Raw genomic sequence first — 25,405 nt, 5'->3', positions numbered from 1 at the left:
ACAATGGAATATTACTCAACCATGAAAAGGAATTAAAATTCGCCATTTGCAACAATATGGATGGACCTAGTGGGCACTATGCTAGGTGAAATAAGTCAGAGAAAGACAAATACTATGTGACCTCACTTATATGTGAATTCTAAAAACAAAGGAAAAAAAAACAGAAACAGAGTTATAGATATAGAGAACAGATGGTGGCCAGAGGGGATAGAGTTGGGGGAAGGAAAGAAATAGGTGATGGAGATTAAGAGGTACAAATTTTAAGTTGCCAAATAAATGAGTCATGGGATGAAAGGCACAGTGTGGGGAATATAGTCAATAATAAGGTATTATCTTTTATCATGGTGATTATTTTGAAATGTATATAAACACCAAATTGCTATGCTGTGTAACAGGAACTAACATAGTGTTACAGGCCTCCCCAGTGGCTCAGCAGTAAAGAATCACCAGCAATGCAGGAGCCACAGGAGATGTGGGTTCAATCTGTGGGTTAGGAAGATCCCCTAGAGGAGGGCATGGCAATACACTCCAGTATTCTTGCCCAGAGAGTCCCATGGACAAAGGAGCCTGATGGGCTACAGTCTACAGAGTCACAAAGAGAGACATGATTGAAGTGACTGAGCATACACAAACAACACAGTGTCATAGGTCAATTATACTTCAAAAATAAACTAACTCATAGAAAAAGACATCAGATGTGTGGTTACCAAATGCAAGTTTTAGGGAGAGGGGAATTGGATAGAGGAAGTAAAAAGGTACAAACTTTCAGTTATGAGATAAACAAGTACTAGGGATGTAATGCACAATATGATAAGTATAATTAACACTGTGGTATGTTATATATGAAAGTTGTTAAGAGTAAATCCTAAGAGTTCTCATCACAAGAAAAAAGTTTTCCTATTTCTTTAATTTTGTATCTATATGACATGATGTGGTCACTATTTCATGAGGTATATAAATCAAACCATTACTCTGTACACTTTAAACTTAAGACAGTGCTGTATGCCAATAAAACTAGAAGAAAAAAAGCCATTAGAGGAAAACAAAGAAAAGAAGCTAACCGACCATTGGAATCACAATACTAACAGCCCCTGGCTACTCTGCTTATCTATCTCTACCCTAAAAGCTGTCACCCTTCAATCTGCCAGTCTCATCTATTTCTGGAGCCAACAGAAGAGGAACTGAAATGAGCAGACATCACTTTGAACAGAACAAAGATTATTTTTCAGTAAAAAAAAAAATTGTTTTGCTGCAAAAAAAAGTTTATTGACAAACTATAAAGTTTCTCTTACCTGTTTAGTTCTATGCTGAGACTCTGTGGACAAGTTATTGTATGTATAATGGGCCTGTGTGATGCCACAAAACAACACTGCAACCACACCTATAAAGACAATGAGTTCCAAGTTCACATCAAAGGCATGTTCTCAACTTTTATACTAAGGATCTTATTCATAGAAGTGAATTAGATGTTTAGTGTTAAATTTTTCAGTTGTGACTTACTTTGTTGAGAGGAACCGCTTCCATTGAAAACCTTTTACATTCTTTTTTTCCCCCAATTATTTTTATTAGTTGGAGGCTAATTACTTTACAATATTGTAGTGGTTTTTGCCATACATTGACATGAATCAGCCATGGATTTACATGTGTTCCCCATCCTGAACCCCCCTCCCACCTCCCTCCCCATCCCATCCCTCTGGGTCATCCCAGTGCAGCAGCCCCAAGCATTTGTCTCATGCATCCAACCTGGACTGGCGATCTGTTTCACACTTGATAATATACATGTTTTGATGCTGTTCTCTCAGATCATCCCACTCTTGCCTTCTCCCACAGAGTCCAAAAGTCTGTTCTATACATCTGTGTCTCTTTTTCTGTCTTGCATATAGGGTTATCGTTACCATCTTTCTAAATTCCATATATATGCGTTAGTATACTATATTGGTGTTTTTCTTTCTGGCTTACTTCACTCTGTATAATGGGCTCCAGTTTCATCCACCTCATTAGAACTGATTCAAATGCATTCTTTTTAATGGCTGAGTAATATTCCATTGTGTATATGTACCACAGCTTTCTTATCCATTCGTCTGCTGATGGGCATCTAGGTTGCTTCCATGTCCTGGCTATTATAAACAGTGCTGCGATGAACATTGGGGTACACGTGTCTCTTTCAGATCTGGTTTCCTCGGTGTGTATGCCCAGAAGTGGGATTGCTGGGTCATATGGCAGTTCTATTTTCAGTTTTTTAAGGAATCTCCACACTGTTCTCCAGAATGGCTGTACTAGTTTGCATTCCCACCAACAGTGTAAGAGGGTTCCCTTTTCTCCACACCCTCTCCAGCATTTATTGCTTGTAGACTTTTGGATAGCAGCCATTCTGACTGGCGTGTAATGGTACCTCATTGAGGTTTTGATTTGCATTTCTCTGATAATGAGTGATGTTGAGCATCTTTTCATGTGAAAACCTTTTACATTCTAAAATGACAGCATAAACGCCAACCCTAACAAGAGTGCTCAAACACTAGAGGAGTTGGTCCACACATAGAAAAAAAAAATCACTGGCTAAGTCACTCCCTATAAGTGACAATTAAAAGGAGAAAGTAACCTACCTGTGAAACCCCATGCTTCAGCTAAGAGGAAGGTACTCCAGGACATCAAGAAGAACAGGCCTGTCTCCAACAGCTGGAACTCTCGTAACTTGGTGAACTTTGTCACGTAAGACTGTCAAGGTTGACAACAAGATCTCATAATACAAAAGTGTTACTAGAAAAAATTATAGTCGAAGCAAGGCAAGCTTGAAAGCAGAAGGATTCTCCACTCTCTAACACAAAAGTCATAGAATAAGGAGGCACCAAAGTGAAGAAATTCTGAACATAAGCATTGTACTAAGAAGTCAGCAGTCCTCCCTTCCATGATGAAGCTCTACAGCTCAGTCCATCCAATTGTTTTATGGGTATCACATGCTTTGTTAGAAACCATGCAGTAAAGAACAGCATGTGTGTGCTCTCAGTAACTCAGTCGTGTCTGACTCTTCTGAGACTCATGGACTATAGCCCACCAGGCTCCTCTGTCAATGGAATTTTCCAGGCAAGAATACTGGAGTGGGTTGCCTTCCTAATCCAAGTAAAGAACAGACATGACAGTAAAGGGCAGGAGTGACAGATCAGATACGCAACATGCCAACTCTATTAATTTGAGACCCAAAGCAAGACAGCTTCCATAATAATAGCAATTTATACCTAGTAAAAATTCTCAATTCTCAATTCATGAGATTTGATGTTCAATCCTCTCTGTGATGTAGAGTAACTCTGTGATGAGGAAACTGAGGCATGTCACTCACTCATACTGGTCTAAGTATTTGATAGTTGCCAGTGGAAGGGCCTGTATCAAGCTGTGGCAAATCTCAGCCTGAAGTCTACATTCCCCTCAACAAATGTGTACTACAACACAATGATAAAGTTTCTCAAGGAACTTAGGCTTGGAAAGAGATACTAGCTGGCCTGGTCCTTCTTCAGAACTGTTTTTACTGTCCCTTTAGGGCTCAGTTTGCCTGAGAAAAAGTCCTAAGACAAGCTTCTTCCAGCACAAAACTGAAGTACAGAAAATGAATATATTCTTGGAAAAGTATTTGTTTTCTATGAAAGTACCTTGAAAGTTCTGGAGCTGGAAGTTCTTTAGAGATCAAATCCTACTCATCTTTCCTGCTCTCCTCACCCTCCACCTTCCTACACTGAGGTCCCATGAAGTGCAGTGCCAGCAATTCTTCTATATTAGGAGTTCCAAAAGGCAGAGGCCACAAGAGGTCTTGTTTATCTGTAATACACAGGGCATAGCATGTGGTATATAACAGGTAAACAAGAAATTTTTTTTGAAGAATGAAAAGCTTGATATAAAACAGAAAATTGAATTTCCAGAAGTTTAGGTATACTTGCACTTAAAGAATCCAATAACAGAAAATTTAGATCCATTTATTAAACTGTCATTTTCTATTATATTTTAACTTATGAACGTGAAACTGCAATGACTAAGAAAAAAGAAAATTTTTTTAATGAATATAAGAGTGACTGGCTCAATGTTTCTAAAAGCAAACTAGTGGTAATGTGTAGGACTTGAGAGCATGAGGTTAAAATCAGTGGGAGCTAAGATGAACTCCCATCTATCCTAACCCAGGAACTTTATTTTATTCAGTTGGTATCAAGATCATACATTCTTATTAATCCTATTAAATGAAGAGCAAAAGGATGCCAGGCTGAACAGCCACATAGAACACCCAAGAGGCTCTTTGGAAAATACCTACCTTTATATCAATTCAGTCTACAGCCTTAAAATTCACCCCCAAAGGGTCACTCTGTCTAAATAGAATTCCGTAGTGAGTGTTTAAGGGCATGAAGGCCTACACAAAGCAATAAAATTCTTTTATTTATTTACTGGTAAAGATGATTGCCTAATTCAAGCCAAGTACTTGGTTATAAGGTTAATAATTATAACATGATGTCAATTGCAGAAGTAGGGGAGACCACGGAACACAGTATTACATTACTCTGTAAAGTTAACAAGAAAAGATAAATATAAAAAAAGGATATTAAAGCTGTCACCACTCCAGTAGCAGCACCCATTGCAAAAGAGCCACTGAAGATTCCAAGGAAAATCCCAATAGACTTGAACATGGCTGTGACATCAAAGGTGTGGCTGTTGTCTCCAGCTGGCTGGTATGCTACTATTGAGCTACAAAAGAGAAAGAAATGGCTCTTTCTTTGAGAAGCAATTTTTACTTTTAAAACATTATCTAAAAAATAATAAAATAAAAATTTAAAAATTACCTAGTGTCGAGCTTGATGATTAAATAAGAGGGGGTAAAAACCCAAAACTTTGGATTTGAATTGCCAAAATAAGGACCAAAGGTTACCAAAACACGCTGCAGTGGATCAGCTAACAAGAAAACTCAGCTTTTGTTAAGTGACAATTTCAGAAGGTAGAACATTTATTCAGTAAGATCCTCTAAAGAAATGAAGGTCGAACCAAGCCTTTTCCTCTAGTCTCAAGATACCATGCAGCACTATTCTTTTGTGACTACTTACTTAATGGTACTGAGTGCCTGAAAGCCCTCACGTACTAATAATGTGAACAAACTAATGAAAAATTCCCCATGTCTCCAACAGAGTATGCATAAAAATATAAAGAATACTGTTCAATACCCAACCTGATCACATTTTGTTTTTCCTATGGGAAAAATAAAAAAGATGACTAAAGAATCCTTTCAACTTTTATAATACCAGATGGGCCCAGAACCTCCTATCTATTCACTCACTGAAATGGACTTTTGTAGATAGAAGGGCTTGAAAGGCCTTCCAAGGAGTTACAGTCCACTCAACAGTACTTTTGGCATACCCAGCTGAATCCTTCACCTAAACTTCTGAAAGAAAGTCACTCTGTAAGAGGCCAAGACAGGTAATTAGAAAGGACACTCCCCATCTTGAACTCACAGTCCAAACCTTGTCTAAAAATACTTCTTTTGAAACAGTTGCCCCAGGAAATAAACACAGCTGAGAAAATCACTCTTGCTAGTGGGTCTCTGGCAAAAGCACCTACCATTACTAAGTCAGTTTTCATCACAGTTAATTGAGCACCAGTGTTTGTATAATAAATCCAGACTCAAAGATCACACAAGTCATGTCAAAGAAAAGAAGCAGAGAAAACACATTCCTAAGAATATAATGAATTCCCCCTGTGGTTATGGCAATGCTTTTTCTGATTCGAAGCTAAAAAATGACATTGCTATACCATGTACACCAAGTTCTCTTCACATCTCCCTAGTTAAGTTAAAAAACAAAACAAAATCTAAGACCAAGGTAACATTTCCTAATTTTACCTATCTCATTGAAGTATAACTCCAATATGAATTTCTGGTAATGGCATATAGAAATTTCTGAGACTCAATTTGAATTGGAAACTTTAAACATCTGCATTTAAATCTTCAAAGTGACCAGATCATTTTGTGACTGGTAGATCTGATACTGTTTTAGTGAATATGAAATGGCTTTTCACATCATACTATCTTACCTACACATAAAGGACCCTACCACTGTAAATGAGAGTTGACTATATTATAGCATGAAAATATAGCAGCTGGCTGGAGAAAAGAAATACTGCTACAACAACCTTCTTTCTCTCTGGCCATAGTTTCCAAAATGCTGACAGGAACAAAATATCAATGCAATGCCTTCTGAGATCGCTTTCCCTGGAGTAGTTCATGGGAATTCAAGATTCACATTAATCATTATTTTATTCTTTAATCACTAAAATGTACAGGAAAAGCATGGTGGGCTGAGAACAGATGAGAGGTTTGTCTTCTTCCTTTTCAAATGCTGGCCTCTGGATTGAAATCTGAATTCATCTTTTCTACATCAGTCAACATTTTAACTTGAGGCAGCAGCATTTTTATGAATACTTAAAAAAAAAATCCTGAGAGTTATACAATGTACAATTTAGAAGGGAAAATCTCCCCGTCATTCCACTACCCTGACTTATTTTCTTATTTTCCTTCTGTATTTCTTCCCCCTCTTTTTGTTTTGTTCAGTCACTCAGTTGTGTTGAGCTCTTTGCAACCCCATGGACTGTAGCACACTAGGCTTCCCTGTCCTTCACGATCTCCCAGAGTTTGCTCAAACTCATGTCCATTGAGTCAATGATGCCATCCAACCATCTAATCCTGTCATCCCCTTCTCCTTATGTCCTCAATCTTTTTGTTACATGCATGCTAGTTCATGTTTAGTTGTAATCATAGTGAACATACAGTTCTGAATTCTGCTTCTTCAACTGACAATGACATAAGAATGACTACAGTCTCTCTAGTTGTGGTGTTTTAAGAATTCAAAATGGTCCAAATGGATATAACATGATTTATTTAACCATTTCCTCACTATTGGACATTTTAAAGTAGCTTCTAATATTTTTGCTACTATAAAGAACAGTGTGAAAGAACATTATTTGTGCTTTTTACAAATTTTGGACTGTTTTCCCATTATACATTCCTAGAAACAAGGTATTAACTAAACCTATAGCTGCTTTTACATGTTGAGCAATAGCTTTCAACTAAATCTGTATTACATTTTAAGAGGGAAATATGACTATATCTCTCAATTTTTTAGTAATGATATCCAATGGCCTAGAAATTCTACTTTCAAAAAATACCCTACAGAAATACTCTCAAGGATTCACAAAGATTTATATATAAATATATTCACTGCAGTGCTATTCACAATAATACAATATTAGAAAACACTAAATATTAATCAACAGGGGAAATGCAGAGGTACATTAGTAGTGTATCCATACAATGGGATAAAGGAGGTATTAATGTAGTACAATGTCCAAGTGAAAGAAGGAAGTTACAGAAAAGTATGTATAGTGCTATGCCTTTTTGTTTAAAAATAAATATTATTTATATGTACGCTAATATTCTAATGGAAAAAATCTGGATGAAAACCTTAATAAGTGGTTATTTCTGAGAACTGAAATTTCAGGCATTTTCTACTAAGTCAAATACTTTAAATTTTTGTTAAAAACATGTATCAATTTATTATCATAAATGACAAAAGATAAAATACAAAAGAGCAGGTAATACCAATTTCAATGTCAACAACAATGTACAAGTGATATAGTTTTAAAATGATATCAGGGTTTCTCAATCCTGGCATTACTGACATTTGGGGCCAGGTAATTATTTGTTAGGTAGTGGGTGCTCTCTTGTGTATTGAAGGGTTATTTAACAGCACCCTTGGCTTCTACTCACTAGATGCCAACAGCAACGTTCTCCTATTCTTGATAACCAGTATGTCCCTAGACATTGCCAAATATTCCCTGGTTGGGGGGTGGTGATGGTGCAAAACTGCCTCCAGTTAAGAATGACTATAGTAGACCATTACCAGCAGTAAATATTTTTCATTAACAATTTTGTTCTTGTTAACTGAACAGGTAAAAATGGCCACTGATTTAACATGTGTATCTCTGGTAACTAGTAAAGCTAAACAGTTTGTCTGTCATGTTTGTTTACTCATACTTACATTTTATAAAATGTAAATGACCCCCAAAACATATTTTAAATTAGTATGAACCTAGGTCTCTAGGGTAATCATGGTATACCCATTCAGAAGAATACTATTCAACGTAGAGCATCTCTAGGTATACACAACACTATATCAGTACATATAGCTCTACCTCATACAGCAATGAGGGAATCAGTTTCACTCCACCCTCACCAGATTAAAGTATTGACATTAACAAAAAAAAAAGTTACTGTCAATCTAACAGGTCAAAAAACAAACAAAAACAACTTCCAACATAAATTTCAAGAATGGGTATCTTAACCTGTTAACTGCCAAAGAGAAGTCCTTCAGGAAGGGGTCCCCCTCTTTCCACAAGGCTGTTTCTACAGAATATACACATTAGAAAATCACCAAAGGTCAACACAAAGTAGACTATTTACATCTAGTGAAAGTCGCTCAGTCGTGTCCGACTCTTTGCGACCCCATGGACTATACAATCCATGAAATTCTCCAGGCCAGAATACTTCAGTGGGTAGCTGTTCCCTTCTCCAGGGGATCTTCCCGACCCAGGAATCGAACCAGGGTCTCCTGCATTGCAGGCGGATTCTTTACCAGCTGAGCTATCTAATGTACTTTTAAAGGCAAACGAAAGATGATGAAAAACGTAATGCCAAGCACTTCAGTTAGTAACCTCCTACGAAAGTGAAAGTGTTAGTCGTTCACTTATGCTGACTGTTTGCGACCCCATGGACTGCAGCCCACCAGGCCCCTCTGTCCATGGGATTTCCCAGGCAAGGATACTAGAGTGGTTTGCCATTTCCTTCTCCAGGGGATCTTCCCAACCCAGGGATTGAACCCAGGTCTCCTGCATCACAGGCAGATGCTTTACCATCTGAGCCACCACAATCACAAAAAATTCTGGCAATAAATATGGTAGAGGGGGTAGAATTTATATGCACTACATTTACAAAAGAAGATCTGATCTTTTGCACATCTTCATACACAACATTTAAGGAATTAGTGTTATATCTCAGAAAGGATAATTTTCCACTTTGCAGTTAAGACAATGGGGGAAATCAAGTTGTGTAAACCAGAGTCAGTGACTAACTGCTCTTTTATGGTTAGTGAAGTGGAAATTAAGGAGAGAAATAAAAGTAAGGAGGAAAGGTGAAGGAGTTTTACTCTCTCTTGTAGAAAGTTCTGGTGTAAAGGCAATTGTCTATAGGGTTAGATGTTTGCTTAATAGGAGTGAGTGGACAGGCCACAGTTCCTCAGAGGCTCACATCCATTCTTTCACCTGCAAATATCTTCTAGTAGCATATATAGTGATTTCTATACTTATATTAAAATATTGCTCATTTTCATTGTCTTTAAAAAGTGTCCGACTATTTGCGACGATTCTCCAGGCCAAAATACTAGAGTGGGTAGCCATTCCCTTCTCCAGGGAATCTTCCCAACCCATGGATCGAACCCAGCTCTCCTGCATTGCAGGCGGATTCTTTACCAAAATTCTGTAAAACAATTATCCTTCAATTAAAAAATAAATTTAAAAAGTATACTACTTAGCACTTTTTTTTTTACTTAGCACTTTTAAAAATTAAGTTTCTGAAATGATTATGTTAAATAAGAGAAATATGAATTAAAGTATGAAGTATTTCTTAATCATCAAATTGGCAAAAATAGCAAAGTCTGACAAATACTCTGTTGGTGAAGTTATGAGGAAACAGGCACTCTCATAATTTGATGGCTAAAATGCAAAACAGTTAATTGGCAGGCAATTTAGCAATGTAACAAAATTACAAATGTATTTACCCTTTAATCCACTAATCTCACTTCTGAGAATTTATTCTACCAATAACCAATATACTAATGTACATATAAAACAGGCAAGTTGAAAGTTAATCACAGCTGCATTATTTGAGATAGCAAAGAATTGTAAACCCTTTATGTTTCCAGCAATAGAAGACTGATTAAATAAACTATAGTACAGTTCATAGTATTGTACACAGAATACTATGTGCCTGTAAATGAAGAATGAGAAACTCATTGCTTTGATACAGAAAGATCTCTGGAATGTAGTTATGTGAGAGGAAGTCAGGTATAGAACATATACAGCATGCTACTTTTAAAATAAGAAATGAGGCAAATTAAGAATATTTATTCATATACGTGCTTGCATTTGAAGAAACACTAGGATACAGAAGAAACTAATCAAAATGATTACCTATAAGGGACTGAGGGGATAGGTGGATGAGGACAGGAGTGAGAAAGTGATTTTTCAATGTATACCTTTCTATATAGTTTTGATTTTTGAACCATGTGAATATATAGCTCTGCCAAAAAATTCAATTTGAAGAGCAAATGTCCATGTTATAATGTTAAAACAGAATGCAAAATGATACATACACTACAATCACAGCTATGTAAAAATATTATGCATAGAAGAAAAGAATTTTTTAAAATGTCCTAGAATGCTTGCAGTAATTGTCTTTAGGTGTCAGGGATACATGTCACTTTTCCTTCCTTTATTGTCTTATTTTCTGCCGTACAGCAAACTGAATCAGCCATGCATATATATATATTCCCCTCTTTTTTTGGTTTCTATGAATTTTCCATGTAATCTATAAGCATATATTTATTCACGGGGGAAAAATGCTTCAGTTTTTCAAATGTTTCTATTCATAATGTACTCTACTCAACAAGTGACTTCTGGTTCTTAGAATCCTAATGTTCAACATACAGAATAAAATAAGAAAAAAAAAATCACTTACGAAGATAGCACTATGGCAACAGCGTCATTGAGGACACTTTCACCAAAAAGAAGTGCATAGAGTTCAACATCAACTTGAAGCTCGTGGAATATGGCAAGAACAGTCACTAGCAAGTAGAAAGAGTCACAGAAATATTAAGACATTACAAATATAACATATTTCCCTTCATAGATGATCATATTAGTTATTTGGAAATTTCTTTCTTCATCTCAGAATTCAATCCTAATAAACATTCATACCATATTAAAGATTCAGTAATTTTATGTCAATATTTTTCTTTTCCCTAACTGTGTACCTGTAATATCCCCTTCCTCTCTCTAACAGTCGAAAATAACCTTGGAGGACTGAGTTGGCCTACATTCTTTATGCAAATGCTAATAATCTTGCCTTGTACATATCTTTCCCATAAAAAATACATTCAGAATTTCTTACAGACCAGGTGATCATTAATCTTTGATAAAGAAGACTATTACAAAAAGCATTTCCTGCTGCAAACTTCATTTTTTCCTTGGAGCTTTATAATTCACTTCTATTTGACTTTCAAATTTTAAGCATACCAGTTTAGCAAAGACAGTGGGAAATGAAAACACGAGTTTGGTTTCCGGTTGGCATAAAATTTATGACCAGAATTACAGCTGCTATATTTAACTTAACAAGAAGACAACTATCAGGCTATTTCAGCTTGAGAGGGAAAAAAATCCTTCTCTTAGAAAACCATTACATGAGAATTCTTAGAAAATCAGAGGAGATTGAAGTTGCATTGTAACTTTAATTGCTGAGTCACGTACAGCTCACTTGCTAAATAAACTCAAGCAGACGTGAAAGATTATTACAACCAGAGTTGGGAGAACCTCTTCAAATGCCAACTAAAAAACAGGAAGCTTGTACTTTAAAAGATAAAGTGTCCACTGCAAAGCATTTCATCTGGAATATCCTGATACCAAAAGCTAACCAAGAGAAGGCAAAAAGGAGGGCAGGAACAATGCTGTAAAATTTTAAAAAGAACCTATGGCTCCCCCTTCTATCAAGTGAACAACTGCAAAATAACAGAATTATTATAGGGGTAAATACCTATATAACTCAGAAGAAATACAACCATTCAGCTTTATATAAGCAAAACAGTTCTGCTTGAGCCATCCAGGCCATACTCCCACTAAAACAAAACCAGAAGTTTTTTTTTTTTTTTTTTTTAATTTATTTTTAAAGTATTTATTTATTTGGCTGTGCTGGGTCTTTCTTGTGGCAAGTGGGATCTAGTTCCCTGACCAGGAATCGAACCCTTGCCCCCTTGCACTGGAAGCAGAGTCTTAGCCACTGGACCATGAGGGAAGTCCCAAAACCAGAAGTTTTAAGTAATGTAGCCAGTCCAACTGACTGAGATTTTTCCTAGACTTTGAAAAGTTGAGAACTTTGCTTCCAGTAAGAGAACATGGAGAAGAGACCACTAGTTTCTTGCAAAAACCATCCCATCTTCATACTGATAATGGGAACAGTTACAAACAATAAGGGGCAGCCTTAACTGTCTTTAAGGAGGTGATTTGCTTCTCAGTTTTAAAAATGCCAGACTACACAAATGCCTCTCTAAAATGTCCTCTGAGCTTTTAAAACCATTTCTTACAGAGTATAGAGCATATTTTCCTACTTTCTATAATGCCCTGTGTTATCAGAGTTAACACAGGAATTCAGAGATAAACTTTGATTATGCTGGATGATAATTAAAGAAGATTATTAACTTACAAGGTCAAAGGGTAAAACAAAACAAACCTCTACCAAGAATCCAAAATCTAGTAAAAGAATACTTGCGTCCTTAGTTCAAAAAATGCAGTCTCTGCTCTTATCCCTATACCTTCAGCCTAAACATGCTCTAAATTCTTAATTTGAATGTAGCTGTGAAGATCACCAATATTACATTAGGAAAACTATAGCCTAACTCATCTAACTCAATACAACAAAATTCACTGTCAAGTCATGATAATATCGAAACTACTTCATAATCAGAAAGCCAATTTTATAAAATAGCTCTTTAATATATATTATGACCCACCAATGGCCCCAAATCACACTTGTTCTAGTATAATGGCCTTCTAACAGTCATTTTAAAACAATTTTTCTTACTCTTAAATGCAGATTAGCTAAATGTCAACAGATTTTTAGGGATCTGTTTTCTAGAAGCTTGAAAGGAAATGTATCATCATTGCCCATTCTTAACTAATACAGTTAGTCTTCTATGCCCTGTCACCTGGGATAGAGACCAACCTAAAATTCTTGGAGGAAATGCTTTATGGTCCTCATCTAAAAAGCATCAAATTGTGGACCAGTAATAGAACATATAATAAAGAGGAACAAAATTGTGTGTTTAAGCCAAAAGGAGCCATGAATTTTGTTTTTTCCCTCCACAACTGGAAAGTATAGCAAGATGGGAATACCTAATCCTGAATTCTACACCTCAAAGCAAGAAATACATGCATGTGCGTTGTTGGAAAAACACTGTACACCTTAAGTACTCAAGCTCCACATTCATGTAAAACATACCTGGATCAGTTGCTGATACGATGGCACCAAACAGCAGGCAATCTGTAAAGTAGAAATCTCCGGCAAGTTGTCCAGTTACTTTCATCAGTGTAACACAGCCATACATTATTGATCTGTTAAATAAACATATGTCTCCTTTAGAAAAAACATCAACTGTGAAAGAAGTTAGAATACAGTAAGAATAAGATGGGTCTACTATTAGTACTTTGTGACTAATCCCAAATATACTGCATGTCATTTAAATATGGTAATGCCTTAGCCTTAAGGAAAATTCAAAGAACTTATTACCTATATGAATATATTTTACTGCAAAAGTCCTTAGACACATTCAAGAATACAATACTGCAGAAGTCAAATATGCATTATTTTAAAATTACAATTTGAAGGCTAAAAGTGTTTTAAGCTTCAAGTACTCACCCAATTACAAAACAAGAAATTGCAGTTCCAAGAAAAGCGTATGCTAGGATTGATCCAAGGTTTCGAAAGAAATGTCTCTGATAGAAAAAAAGTTTTACTGTGTTAGAATATTCACCAATTATTTTTAAAAGTGAAGGTTTTCTATTCTAGTGTACTATGCTAATATTAAATGCATTATTCATTAAATGAAATAACTAAGAGAGAATTTTTGTATAGGCATTAAATTCAGCATCTCAAAAGGATAAGGAGAGGGAGAAGTGAGGGAAGAACTGCTATTTCTGAGTGCCAGCGATGATAAAGCCCATGGAGTATAAGGCCGTTTAAAGCATATGAAATACAAAAGCACTTACTCTTTTCAGACTATATCCTGCATAAAATATGATAGGAGGAAGTAATATGTTGAAAAATACTTCTGGATCAAAAGTAACCTGTTAAAATAAAGAGTTCTTTTAGATGAATTCCCTCAGAAGATTTCTTATTACATTATGAAATGAGCAAAAAGAAAAAAAGATTCAATGTTAAACTGGTGAAAGACAAGACTACTACCACTGTGGTAACTGAAAAATATTTCATACAGGATTGCTGGTGTTCCACTTCTCAACCAAATGACAAGGAGATAGCATTGGAACAATCAGTTACATCCTACCTACACAAAGTAGGTTAAAATGATAGTAAAAATCTTCAAAATAAGAAAAAGTATGAACATGTCTTTGCTTTAAATAAAAGAGGCCCCAAACTGGTAAGATAAAATGTGGGAGTACAGAATTATTGTTGGCAAGAGGAAACAGACTTCTTGCATAGGTAACATCTCTAAAGGTATATAACATAATATAAAAAGTTTCTGCACAAATCAGATTTCTAGTTCTGACAGCCCATTCCTTTTAATATCTACTCCCTATAATAAAACAGATGTCCCCTTCTGTTCATAAGGCTGCAGTACGACTGGGCATGAACACAGAGCAGCTACACACATAGCCATGCTAAAATTTCATTTCCTAGAGTTTTGAAGGAACTAGAATTTTCCACAGCTAGAAAAAAACTCTAGCTGCAAAGTAAAATTTAGGTTTGTGTGAAATTTTGAAAAGCATTAAAGATGGTCAAAAACACAACCAAGTAGCTGTATAAGCCAAGTCCTGCCAATGTAGAAAGCAGACGTGGAGGCAGATGGTCAAGGGTGGATGAAAACAGAGACATGAGGCCCGAGACCCGTCAGGATGGGAACTATGGATGGATCAGGAGAAAGCAGCTCCAGGAATGTCTGGGAGCCAGTAAGACTGAAACCCAACCTACATCAAGTTTCATGCACACCATGGTATAGTATCTGATACTCAGGTTGAGGCCCTTAAGAATCAAAGAAAGATTAAATTGTGCTCAGTATACAACACAAGGGCTTCCCTCACAGCTCAGTGGGTAAAGAATCCGCCTGCAATGCAGGAGACACAGGTTCAATCCCTGAGTCGGGAAGATCCCTGGAGGAGGAAATGGCAACCCACTCCAGTATTAGCCCTACTGGTTGCAAAGAGTCAGATGGGACTGAGTGACTAAGCACTCTACAACACAATCAAGGCAAGAAAGAATTCAAAAAAATATTCATGGAATATTTTAGGTATTATCAAATAAATGCTATGTGCTAAAGTACTATAAAACTGCAAGGGCCATAAGCAAATTGAAAGAAACATTTATCAATTCTGCTTAACTCAATACCAGTTACCACTTATTACAACTGTAAACATTACAGAGGGAAACAAAAACAGTTACAGTACTTAGCTTCAATCAGAAAATCAAACTGTAGACATGACAATTTCCTTAGCACTGCATTACATTCATTAATTGAGCTTTTACTGCATTTGAAAATACTGATTATTTTAAATATCATTAAAAATTCATTATTTTTCTCCTGAATCACTTTGCTGCTATTATATACTTTTTAAAAAATCCAAAGGTTCTCTTTAATGAAGAACTTACCTTTCTAAGCATTTCATTATCTTGAACATTATTGAGTTCATGTGAACTAATCTCTCCTTTCAGCGTATACTCATAAAATTTTCCACTAACATTTACCAATAAGGTAGTTGGGCTTGACTGCACTTCACAGCTCAGGGTCACGTTATTCACATCGCTTGGAACATGAATGCCATATCGAAGCACAAGGCCCACCAAAAGACCTGGAAATAATAAAAGAATAATATAAGCTCTTCTTTCACACAGAGACTACTTCTTGTGTACCCCACACATACCTCTGGATTAATAACAGAAAATCTCTTATGATAGTTTCCTGTAGCTCAAAATTCATTTTTAGACCAAATGCAGTTACATTTTAAAGTGCTACTAAATTCACAAATCTAAGTGCCCAATATAACTCCAGTGACAGGAGGGGAAAATATCCCCGGGGGTAACAATGCATATTGCATTCCTAGATCAAGATATAAATAAGTGATTAGCAAAGTAACAAAATGAGGAAATACCTTCAGATCATCTGTACACAGTACATGCTCCAAGGCGTCCCAACCTGACAGTGTAATCATGTTAGAAATGTGTTTACCACCTCCATCTATTAATACCAATTCAGAAGTCCTAACTTCTTGTTATTTTCTTAAGTTATTCCTAAAGCACACGGCTGGCCAAATAATACAATTTTTACAAACTGGAAAGTCAATGTTTGTAGATTGAGTTCTTCTAATACTAAAAGTTCAGACTTTAATTTTAAAATATGTTTCAAAATGAAAACATGGAACATAAGCCTTGACTTTGACACTATGATATCAACATATTATTAGAATTTTACCTGGATCATCATACTGATATTCAATTATGCACAATGTTCTAGGTACTATAAACCTAGATTGATCAAAAATGTTTAAAAATGACTTCATTGTGATATAACTCAAGTACCACAAAGTTTATCCTTTTAAACTGTGTAATTCAGTGGCTTCTAGTTTATTCACAAAGTTGTATACTGATAACTACTTTCCAATTCCAAAACATCTGCATTGCTCCAAAAAGAAACCCTAGACCTATTAGCAGTCACTCTCCATTTCCCCCACCCCAACTGCCATCCCCTGACAGCCACTAATCTACTTTTTCTCTAGATAAATCTGCCTATTCTGGATATTTCATATAAATGGACTCCTACAATATGTGACCTTTTATGTCTGGCTTCTTTTCCTTAGCATAATGTTTTCAGGATTTATCCATGTTGTAACATGTATCAGTGCTTCATTTCTTTTTATGGTCAAATGATGCTTCAGTGTATAGATATACCTCAACTGCAAATTGAACTCAAACATCTGGAACTTTCCTTAACTCTGCTTTAATGGCATTTTACCTTCCTGTCTCCTTCTACTCTAACTGGTCAGTCTTTCTTTTAATATATGTGAATGGACTATTATGCTAAGTAGGCCCACAGGGTTCACAAATGAAAAGGAGGTCCCTCCTTCAAGTAGCTCTCAGTCCACTTGGCAAAAACAGACTGAATAAACAATTATAACATGATATATTTGTATATGAGGTATTATAAAAACAGAAAAGATGTACCTAAGCAACCCTGAGGGAGTGGGACATTAGGCAAGTCTTTCCAGAGGTGTCATCTAAGCAGGTAACAAAGTAAGAGAAAATGGTTTCCCAGGTAGGAGGACTAGCAGTACATATCCAGTCAAGAAGAGTGAGAAAACATAGCCCATTCAGGGAATCATAAATAGTTCAGGATGGCTGGGATATCAAGTGCCAAGAGTTGAGGTGTCAAAGACTGGCAGGAGCTGAATCACGAAAGACCTTGCATGTAGGGGAAGGGAGTTTAGACTTTATCCTGAAAGCAAAATGAAGCCATAGAAAGCCTATAAGCAGGGGCTTGACATCAGATTTCTATTTTAGCATGACTGGCCTAGACTACAGAGGCTCGGGAAGGTCAGATAAGAAGGCCACTGAGGTTATTCAGGCACTAAGAATGCAGGGCCTAATCTAAGACAGCAGAGATAGGGAGAGAGGGGGATTTTTTAGAAAGTATTATCTTATAGAAGAATTTGGTGACTGAGAAGACTGGGAGCAAGGGAGATGAAAAACTAAGAGGAACCTAAAGTGACTTGGCAACTAGGCGGATAAGCTGGGCCAGTGAGTGAGGCAGGGGACAGATTTCTAGGGGAAATGTGCAGCTTCGTTTTGGACATGTTGAGTTTGATGTACCTGTGATACATGCACAGTTGAGTATGTGGGATCTGGACCTCAAGGAAGGGGGAGGGTCTGGACTGGCGATATACACTTGGCAGTCATAAGATGGTTGAAGTCAAGTGCAGAAGGGATTACCTAGGGAGCAAACAAAGGGAGAAGAGGACTATGGACATATGCCCAGAGTTTTATGCCAAAATTAAGGGGCTGGTAGAGGAGGAGAAGATGATGAAGGAGTCTAAGAAAGAAAAGCCACAGACATAGGAAGAACAGAGGAGGAACTGATGAAAACTAGTAAATGCTGCAGCAAAGTCAAGGAAGACAAACATTAAGAAGTGTCAATTGGGTTTGGCAACAAGGAGGTCACAGGTGACCTTGGTAAGAGCAATTTCAGTGAAGTAGTGGAGGCAGAAGCTAGGCCAGAGTGGGAAGTGATAAAGCAGAAATGGGGAGTGTCAGAGCAGTAGCTGGCTAGGAATGGAGGAAGCAGCAGAGATGAAGGATACTTCTTGTCAACTTACAGCCACATGTAACTTTTTTCAAATGAGCAGCAATGAGTAACTGGTAACCAATACAATGCAATTGACTCTAAAAAACATTTTAACAAAGTTTCAGATATTTGAAACAATGTGATGGACATTGAGGGCATTAGGCTAAGTGAAATAAGTTGGACAGAGAAAGACAAACATTGTATTCTCTTTTATGTGGAATCTTAAAAAGAATAAAACAAAAAACAAGCTCAATAGATACAAGCTCTGGTGGTTGCCAGAGGCAGGTGGAAAGGGATGGGAGAAATGGGTAAAGAGGTATAAATTTATTTAAAATTTAATAAATAATAAATGAAAGATTTGATCTTGTTTAGTCACTAAGTTGTGTCCAACTGTTTTGTGATCCCATAGACTGTAGCCCACCAGGCTCCTCTGTCCATGGGATTTCCCAGGCAAGAATACTGGAGTGGGTTGCCATTTTCTTCTCCAGGGGATCTTCCAACCCAGGGATCAAACCCATGTCTCCTGCACTGGAAGGCAGATTCTTTACCACTAAGCTACCAGGAAAAGATACACTTTGAAAATATCTCACCTCAAAACACAAAGTTAAAAAGTGATGGCTGGATATCAACTGTGTTTGATAAACATAACCTGGGAGAGAAAAGGTTATCCTTCCACAGTCATCCTGTCTATATGATATAGAAATAGCTCTTTTTTCTACTATCTCACAAGACCTCCTAATTAAGAGGCTCAGTAGTACTAAGTTGTCCCCTTACATTGATGTGCAAAAATCACAGTTAAGCCATTACAAGCAGCAATAATATCAGCATAAATTCTTTCCTTATCCTCAAGCCTAACTGTGTAAGGAAGAGTACCCACAGGTTCTACTGCATCCCAACCCAATGCTGAAATGTCACTGTGTGTCCTGAGGAGGGCTCAGCATTTGGACAAATCTTATACCCTGGCAGTTAAAACACCAGCAAGGAGAATAATTACTTAGGCTGCAAAAAAAAAAAAAAAAAAAAAAAAAAAATCAGATCTTCTTTTTACAGCATCAGACAGCTGAAAAATTAGAATTTCTTTGAATAAAGTTGACAGATCAAGTTAACTTGGGCTCTGTGAAAGGTCAAATCCTAATCATGGAGTTAAGGCAATTCTCAGTAAAGAGAAAGTACACAAAAGGAGTGCTTTGTTAAGGGGATAAGGCAGAAAATTCTCGCTTCCTACACAGAGGCACAAAAAATATTGATATCATGACATTTAAAATTACCATTGTCAGGCAACAAAGTATACAACCACAAAGAGATATCTTTCACAAGAGACAAGTTCCTCCCCTCCTACACATCCCTGACCCTCTTGTGCTGGAGACCCTCCCAAGGACTGAGGACTCAGGCCCTCTGGACCCAAGGCCCAACCACTGTATGAGTCCCATAGTGGAAACTGATTTTTTAATGGATTTCAGCACATCCTTCCAGCTTATCATACTAGAAGCCTCTGATAGTCAAAAATATGGAAGGAACATCACTGGGGTATTAAGTATGGTCAAAATTGATAAAGATTTCTACAGATTAAAAATATATGCATATTTGTATATGTGTATGTGTATACGTATATAACATTTATCTGCTTCTTGAAGAATGATGTTAGATTCTGTCTTAAAAGCTAATCCAACTATTATGAATCTCAGTCATTATTTTCTCATCTATAAAAATGGGGATAAATGACTTTCCCAACATTATTTGGCATTGACAAAACCAGAATTAAAATCTGCATTTTCTATTTCCAAAGTTTCTATAATTTTCTTATCACCTCCTGGCTCTCATGTTACTAACTTGTTCTCTGGTGGTTATGTCTCCATTCTCTCACAGGTTTCCCTCACAACTCACTTTAAAACCCCTGTAACTTTAAGTATTAACTCCCTTCATATCTGATCTTATGAAATTTAATATAACATAGTGAAGGAGAAAAAGCACCAGTTTGGAGGGCAGATAGAAGTATCAATTCTGGCTCCATCAAGTTCTAATCTGTGATTCTAGGGTAGATAATCTCTCATTGAACCTCAGTTTCCTCATAGGTAGTGATGATAATACTAACACAGTTCATTTTCATAGATAAGTTTTATCTCTTCGACGTGAGGTAGTATGGTTTAAGGGGCTAAGAGAATGGGGCTCTGAGGCTGACTGACTGAACTTAATACTTACAAGTTATGTGACTTCAGGCAGGTCACTGAACCTCCCTGTGCCCCAATTTCCTCATCTGTAAAATGGGAAAGATAATAGTATCCATCTTACAGGGTCGTTATGAGGTTTAAATGAGATATCTGGAGACCATCTAGCAGTGTCTAACATTATAATGCTCAGTAAACACTTCCTTTTCAGTCACTAGATTGTAAGTGCTTTGTGGGCAGGGATGATGACTCATCTGTATTTCCCATCATGTCTCACATCACATCAAAGATAATAAATAGTTATTGATGAATCATATTAGTTAAACTTAGGACTCTGGATGCTGTAGTTTAAGGCATAATAAGTACTGCTTCCTTGCTTTTTGCTTTTTATACCATCTAAAAGCACACTGCAGTTTTCAGACTCACTAACGGTGACTCACTTTGAAGCTTCTTAAGCAAACTAGCCCAATGAACAGAACACTTGGGTGCTTCAACATTGTGTTTGTAACTAGGCTATATTATATTACAATCTAGAAAGTGACCACGTTGGCAATTTAATCTCGCTTTCTTTTTTTACCTTTGCTTCTCAAAAAGATAAAGGAGAGGCTTATTTTAATGTAGCATTTTTCCAGGATTTAGGTAGCTAAATCATCAGTGGACTGAATCTTGGTGATCTGGACATTCCCAGAGTAAGAAGTCTTCTCATCTGGAAGTAAAGCTAAAAAATAAAGGTCTTAAAGTACTATATTAACACAATAGCTATAATGGTACAAGAGTTGTAAGAAAAGATAAATGGCAGATGGTAATTATGACTAGAAAATGTCCTAATTTTCATGGCACTGAAAGTACTTTGACTGAGCCCCACCTATTCTCAAACTGGATTTGGGTTTTGGTCAGGAGGCTGTTCATCTACAGCCCCTGATCACCCATATTGAGAAAATGGGACAGGCTAAAGAATGCCAAGTCATGGCAAATCAACCCGATTTGACACCCAGGTAAATCTCTTTTGCTTTATATTCCACAAGAGACACCCTTGTTTTTCCTTCACAAAACACCAACACTAAGGCACTCCATCACTTTTCATTAACTTAGAAACATCAGGGAAGGAAATCAGTAATCCCACTATTCTCCTTTAGCCCAAGAATTAGAGGAGGTTAATGATATCAGCTACCAAAGAACAAATATTGTCAGGGCAATTCTAAGTCCCTATTTGACTTTTGTAAAAAATACTATGTCTGCCTCTTAACTTACAAAACTGAGTCAATTAAAAGAATCATTCTGAGCTTAACCTGCGAAAATGCAGTTATAACAGCAATAATAATGCAACTGAAACTCTCATTTAATGAGCATTTACTTAGGGGTCAGATACTGAGCTAAAAACATTTCTTCCTCACAATAATGCTACTATCATTGTTCCTAATTTATAGATGACAGTGTAAGAAGGTGAACTTGCCCAAGATCACAGAGCTATTGGCACAGTGAGATAGGAACCCAGGTCTGACTCTAAAACATGGGCTGGAAATCACGGTGATGGTCTGTTTTTGCATGGTACAAGAGCTAAGAACGGCTTTTAAATTTTTAAAGGTTTACAAAAAGAAAAAGAACAAAACAAACATTTTCACAACACAGAAATTGATGTGATCCACAAAACTGACAATATTTACTCTGTGGCCCCTTACAGAAACAATTTGCAGACCTGTGATCTTACCATCTTGAACCACTTTATGATACTCTTTCTATAGGAAAGAGGTTACAGTGATCGGCTCCTTATTTTAACACCATAATACTCATTTGGCATTTAATGGAATTTAAGATCCTTTATTTTCTTTATATGACTTGTCTACCGAAGAAGGGTAAGTTCTTTTAAGGTAGGGATCATATATTTCTTTGTATTTCCTGTGCATAACGTAGTAAGCTGAGTAGCAAATGTTTGTTGAGGATAGTAAATAAATCACACACTGTTATACAGAGAAATAAAACAGAGATATACAATTTATCTGACTAACTCAGCTTAAGGAGTGCTGCAAATAGAATACAAAAACATGAAATATGAAAACCACCCAATATGTCTAAAATCTAAGAATCTTAGGAAGCAGAGATATTTTGCACACAGGCTTAGAATTTTATTACCTTACAAATGAAAAATAAGTCTGAGTTCCTGCATTTTCCTGATACACACAGCTACCTTTCCTTGCTCTGCTACCCTTGAGCTGCACATTCCAGAAAGTCTGTATTTACTGGAAAGGGATGGGGGTGGGGGTGCGTGGAGAAATGTCTTTTTATGCCAAGGCTTCTCCCACCTCTCTGCAAGTCTGAGACACAAAGCTGAAAGCTCATCAGTTTAAGCCTGTTTCAAATGAAGATAATCTTCACTCATGAACTGCACAGAAAGGACTGTTTATCTGCCCTCATCTCTCCAGCCATATACGCCCTCCTGGTCATCCTAGATTAAGACAGCAATATGCATCTTTTCCTCTCATGAGGCCCCAGCAGAGGCCAAAATGCCGCTGAGTCTGTGGTTTGATTTGCCCTTCTCCCCTTATGATCAAAAAATAAAGATAAATAAGAAATCTCAAAACGAAAGCACACTAAGACACAAGAACTGAAGCCATTTACTCAACAATCTGTCAATAACCTTATGCCACCAGCAAGTCACCCATCGCACTGCATACGCGTGGTGTTCTTAATTACTGTTTGGCGGAACTGTTCTGACCAACCTATAGTACAACACGCTGCTGGAAGATCTTTATCTCTTGTCCTTACCTCCGCACGGCCTGAATTAGAAGAGTCAACCATACGTATTCATATCAGATATCACAAGCCTAGTACAATACATCAGGATGTCATCAAAATTGCCCTAAGCCGCCTTCGGCTTCTTTCTTGTTCAGGTTTTTACTTGGGCTACACGGGAGTTAGCTTTTCATTCTCAGCCTCCAAAAGACAGGGCGTAGCAAGAGCTGGGTGATGGGGAAAGGTGGACTCTGGCTCCAAGAGAACGTCAGATGCTGAGCAGCAGAGATCCTGCTGCAGCTTCAATGGACCTTAAACGAACTGACATCCCAGAGAAACGGATAGCTGGGCTGGCCTCCCCTCCCCCAGTCCTCAACCCAATCCGAGCACCGCACCCACTCCCTTTCCATCCTCAGTCCTGGGTCCCGAGCTCGGTAGGCAGAGGCGGAGAGGAGGGGTGCGGAAGAAAAAGGAGGTGGGGTCGGAGGCAAAATGGTGTGGACTGGCAGAGGAAAGGAGGGGCACGAGGTCGAGAAAACGGGGGACGAGGCTTAGGAGAAAATGGGGTGAGGCAGAGAAACGAGGGGTGAAGCAGGAAAAAAAGGGGGGGCGAGGGAGAGAACCGGAGATCCGGGAGAAAGGCGAGGCGGAAAATGGAAGCAATGGGAAGGGGAGCCGTACGTAGGCCGAGCAGAGCCAGGAGAGGAGGTGAGGCAGCCGGCGGACAGAGAAAGGGGGAGCGCCCGGGGCAGACACGGGGTTGAGACACTTGCCATAAATCATAGCCAGGCCGGTTTCATGCAGGAAGCGGGCCCGGCGGTGCTTGAAGAGCCAGATCGTGAGAATGGTAAGCGTGAGCAGCAGGATGAAGATGAGCAGGTTGGCGCTGTCCTGCCGGTGGCTCTCCTCAGCTTGCTTCTCTGATACGATTTCCTCGTCCATGGCTCTCGCTTCTCCGCCAGCGCCGTCCGAAGCCCCGGCCCAGCCAAAGACGCCCACTGCGAGAAGTAACCAGAGAGGCCGCGTGAGCCGGCGGGCCTGGGGGCTGCCGCCGTCGACGCCGCGGCGGAGGGGCGCCCGCAGCCAGCCGCGTCGAGCCATGACTCCCCCCACCGCCCGCCCCGATCCTCACCCGCAGCCGCCCGCGGTCGGACCACTCCCCGAGGGCTCACGGGAAAGGGGCGGGGCCCCAGGGAAGCCGTCGGAGCGCGCGCCGCCGCCGCCGCCGCCGCTCTTAAAGCGGACGCGCCACTCCCAGCTCGCTGGGCCCTATGACTTTGGCCTTCTGTCCCCCGCCACATCAGCTTCCCCCCAGGCTCCGCTGCCAGGGAATGAAAGGCCGTCGAATCTAGTCCACCGCCTTCTGGAAAAGAAACCTGGGTTCAGCGTAATCAAAGCAGTGGCAGATTGCGCTCAGTCTAGTTTGATCCTATTCTTAAAGGTCTCAAGAGGAATGGATCTTTCATAACCCATCTCCACATTGTCCCCCAGTGTCTCTTAACAGGATAAGAAGTTGTCCTCTTGGGAAGGGCCTAAATCTCCATCTTTAATTTAAATTGGATTCTCCTTTTTGTGTCCTCAAAGGGGGAAAAAATAGCACTGTAATAGTTCATAAATAATTGACTCAAAGGCAAGGATTCTGCTTGCGTCTTTATGCTCGGTTTTCTTTACACGTAAACACCCGATGTAAGTCATCTCTTACAGATAAACTCCTCAATCTCACAAAGATTCAGTTGGTTTGTGCTCAAATTTCTCTGTGCTCTAGTCTCCTCCCTCCCCAGGAAGAAATCTTTTGTGCTGTGATGGGTTTCTCATTTTCCTCTTGCTCCTTTCCTCTGCCATCTTAAAGGAGAGTTCCCCAGCTCAGAAGCCACCTTTAACACCATATCTCATCTCTCTTCTTCAAAGAGTATTTTCCCTGTTCTCAGCCTCTCAACCTTGTGCACCAGAATTTTCACAGTTCTCACCACTCTGAGAACAGTGGATTCTATTTTCTCCCTTCCTCTCAGATCACTCAGTCTTTGTGGGCTTTTTGTTCTCTCTAGACTTTCTCTAGATGTTTCATTTCTACTTCTGCACGAATGAACTCCAGTTCCAAGA

General features: G+C 38.3%; 1 protein-coding gene across 1 annotated transcript in view; it reads right to left on the bottom strand.

Moving 5' to 3' along the window:
- SLC9A6 (solute carrier family 9 member A6) overlaps positions 1-24,636 on the bottom strand; it is a 54,469-nt gene extending 29,833 nt beyond the window's left edge. Inside the window, exons 1-10 of the mRNA XM_043895503.1 lie at positions 24,438-24,636; positions 24,079-24,303; positions 15,725-15,924; positions 14,110-14,187; positions 13,760-13,836; positions 13,343-13,455; positions 10,811-10,916; positions 4,578-4,719; positions 2,604-2,709; positions 1,293-1,381 (exon numbers count right to left, since the gene is read on the bottom strand). Coding sequence (XP_043751438.1) covers positions 1,293-1,381; positions 2,604-2,709; positions 4,578-4,719; positions 10,811-10,916; positions 13,343-13,455; positions 13,760-13,836; positions 14,110-14,187; positions 15,725-15,924; positions 24,079-24,303; positions 24,438-24,606 — 1,305 coding nt within the window. The 5' untranslated portion in view covers positions 24,607-24,636. The remainder of the gene's footprint in view (positions 1-1,292; positions 1,382-2,603; positions 2,710-4,577; positions 4,720-10,810; positions 10,917-13,342; positions 13,456-13,759; positions 13,837-14,109; positions 14,188-15,724; positions 15,925-24,078; positions 24,304-24,437) is intronic.
- Between the last annotated feature and the right edge of the window lie 769 nt (positions 24,637-25,405).

This window comes from Cervus elaphus, chromosome X (assembly GCF_910594005.1).
Source record: "Cervus elaphus chromosome X, mCerEla1.1, whole genome shotgun sequence".
NCBI classification, from domain to species: Eukaryota; Metazoa; Chordata; class Mammalia; order Artiodactyla; family Cervidae; genus Cervus; species Cervus elaphus.
This window is presented reverse-complemented; position numbering and strand designations above follow the sequence as displayed.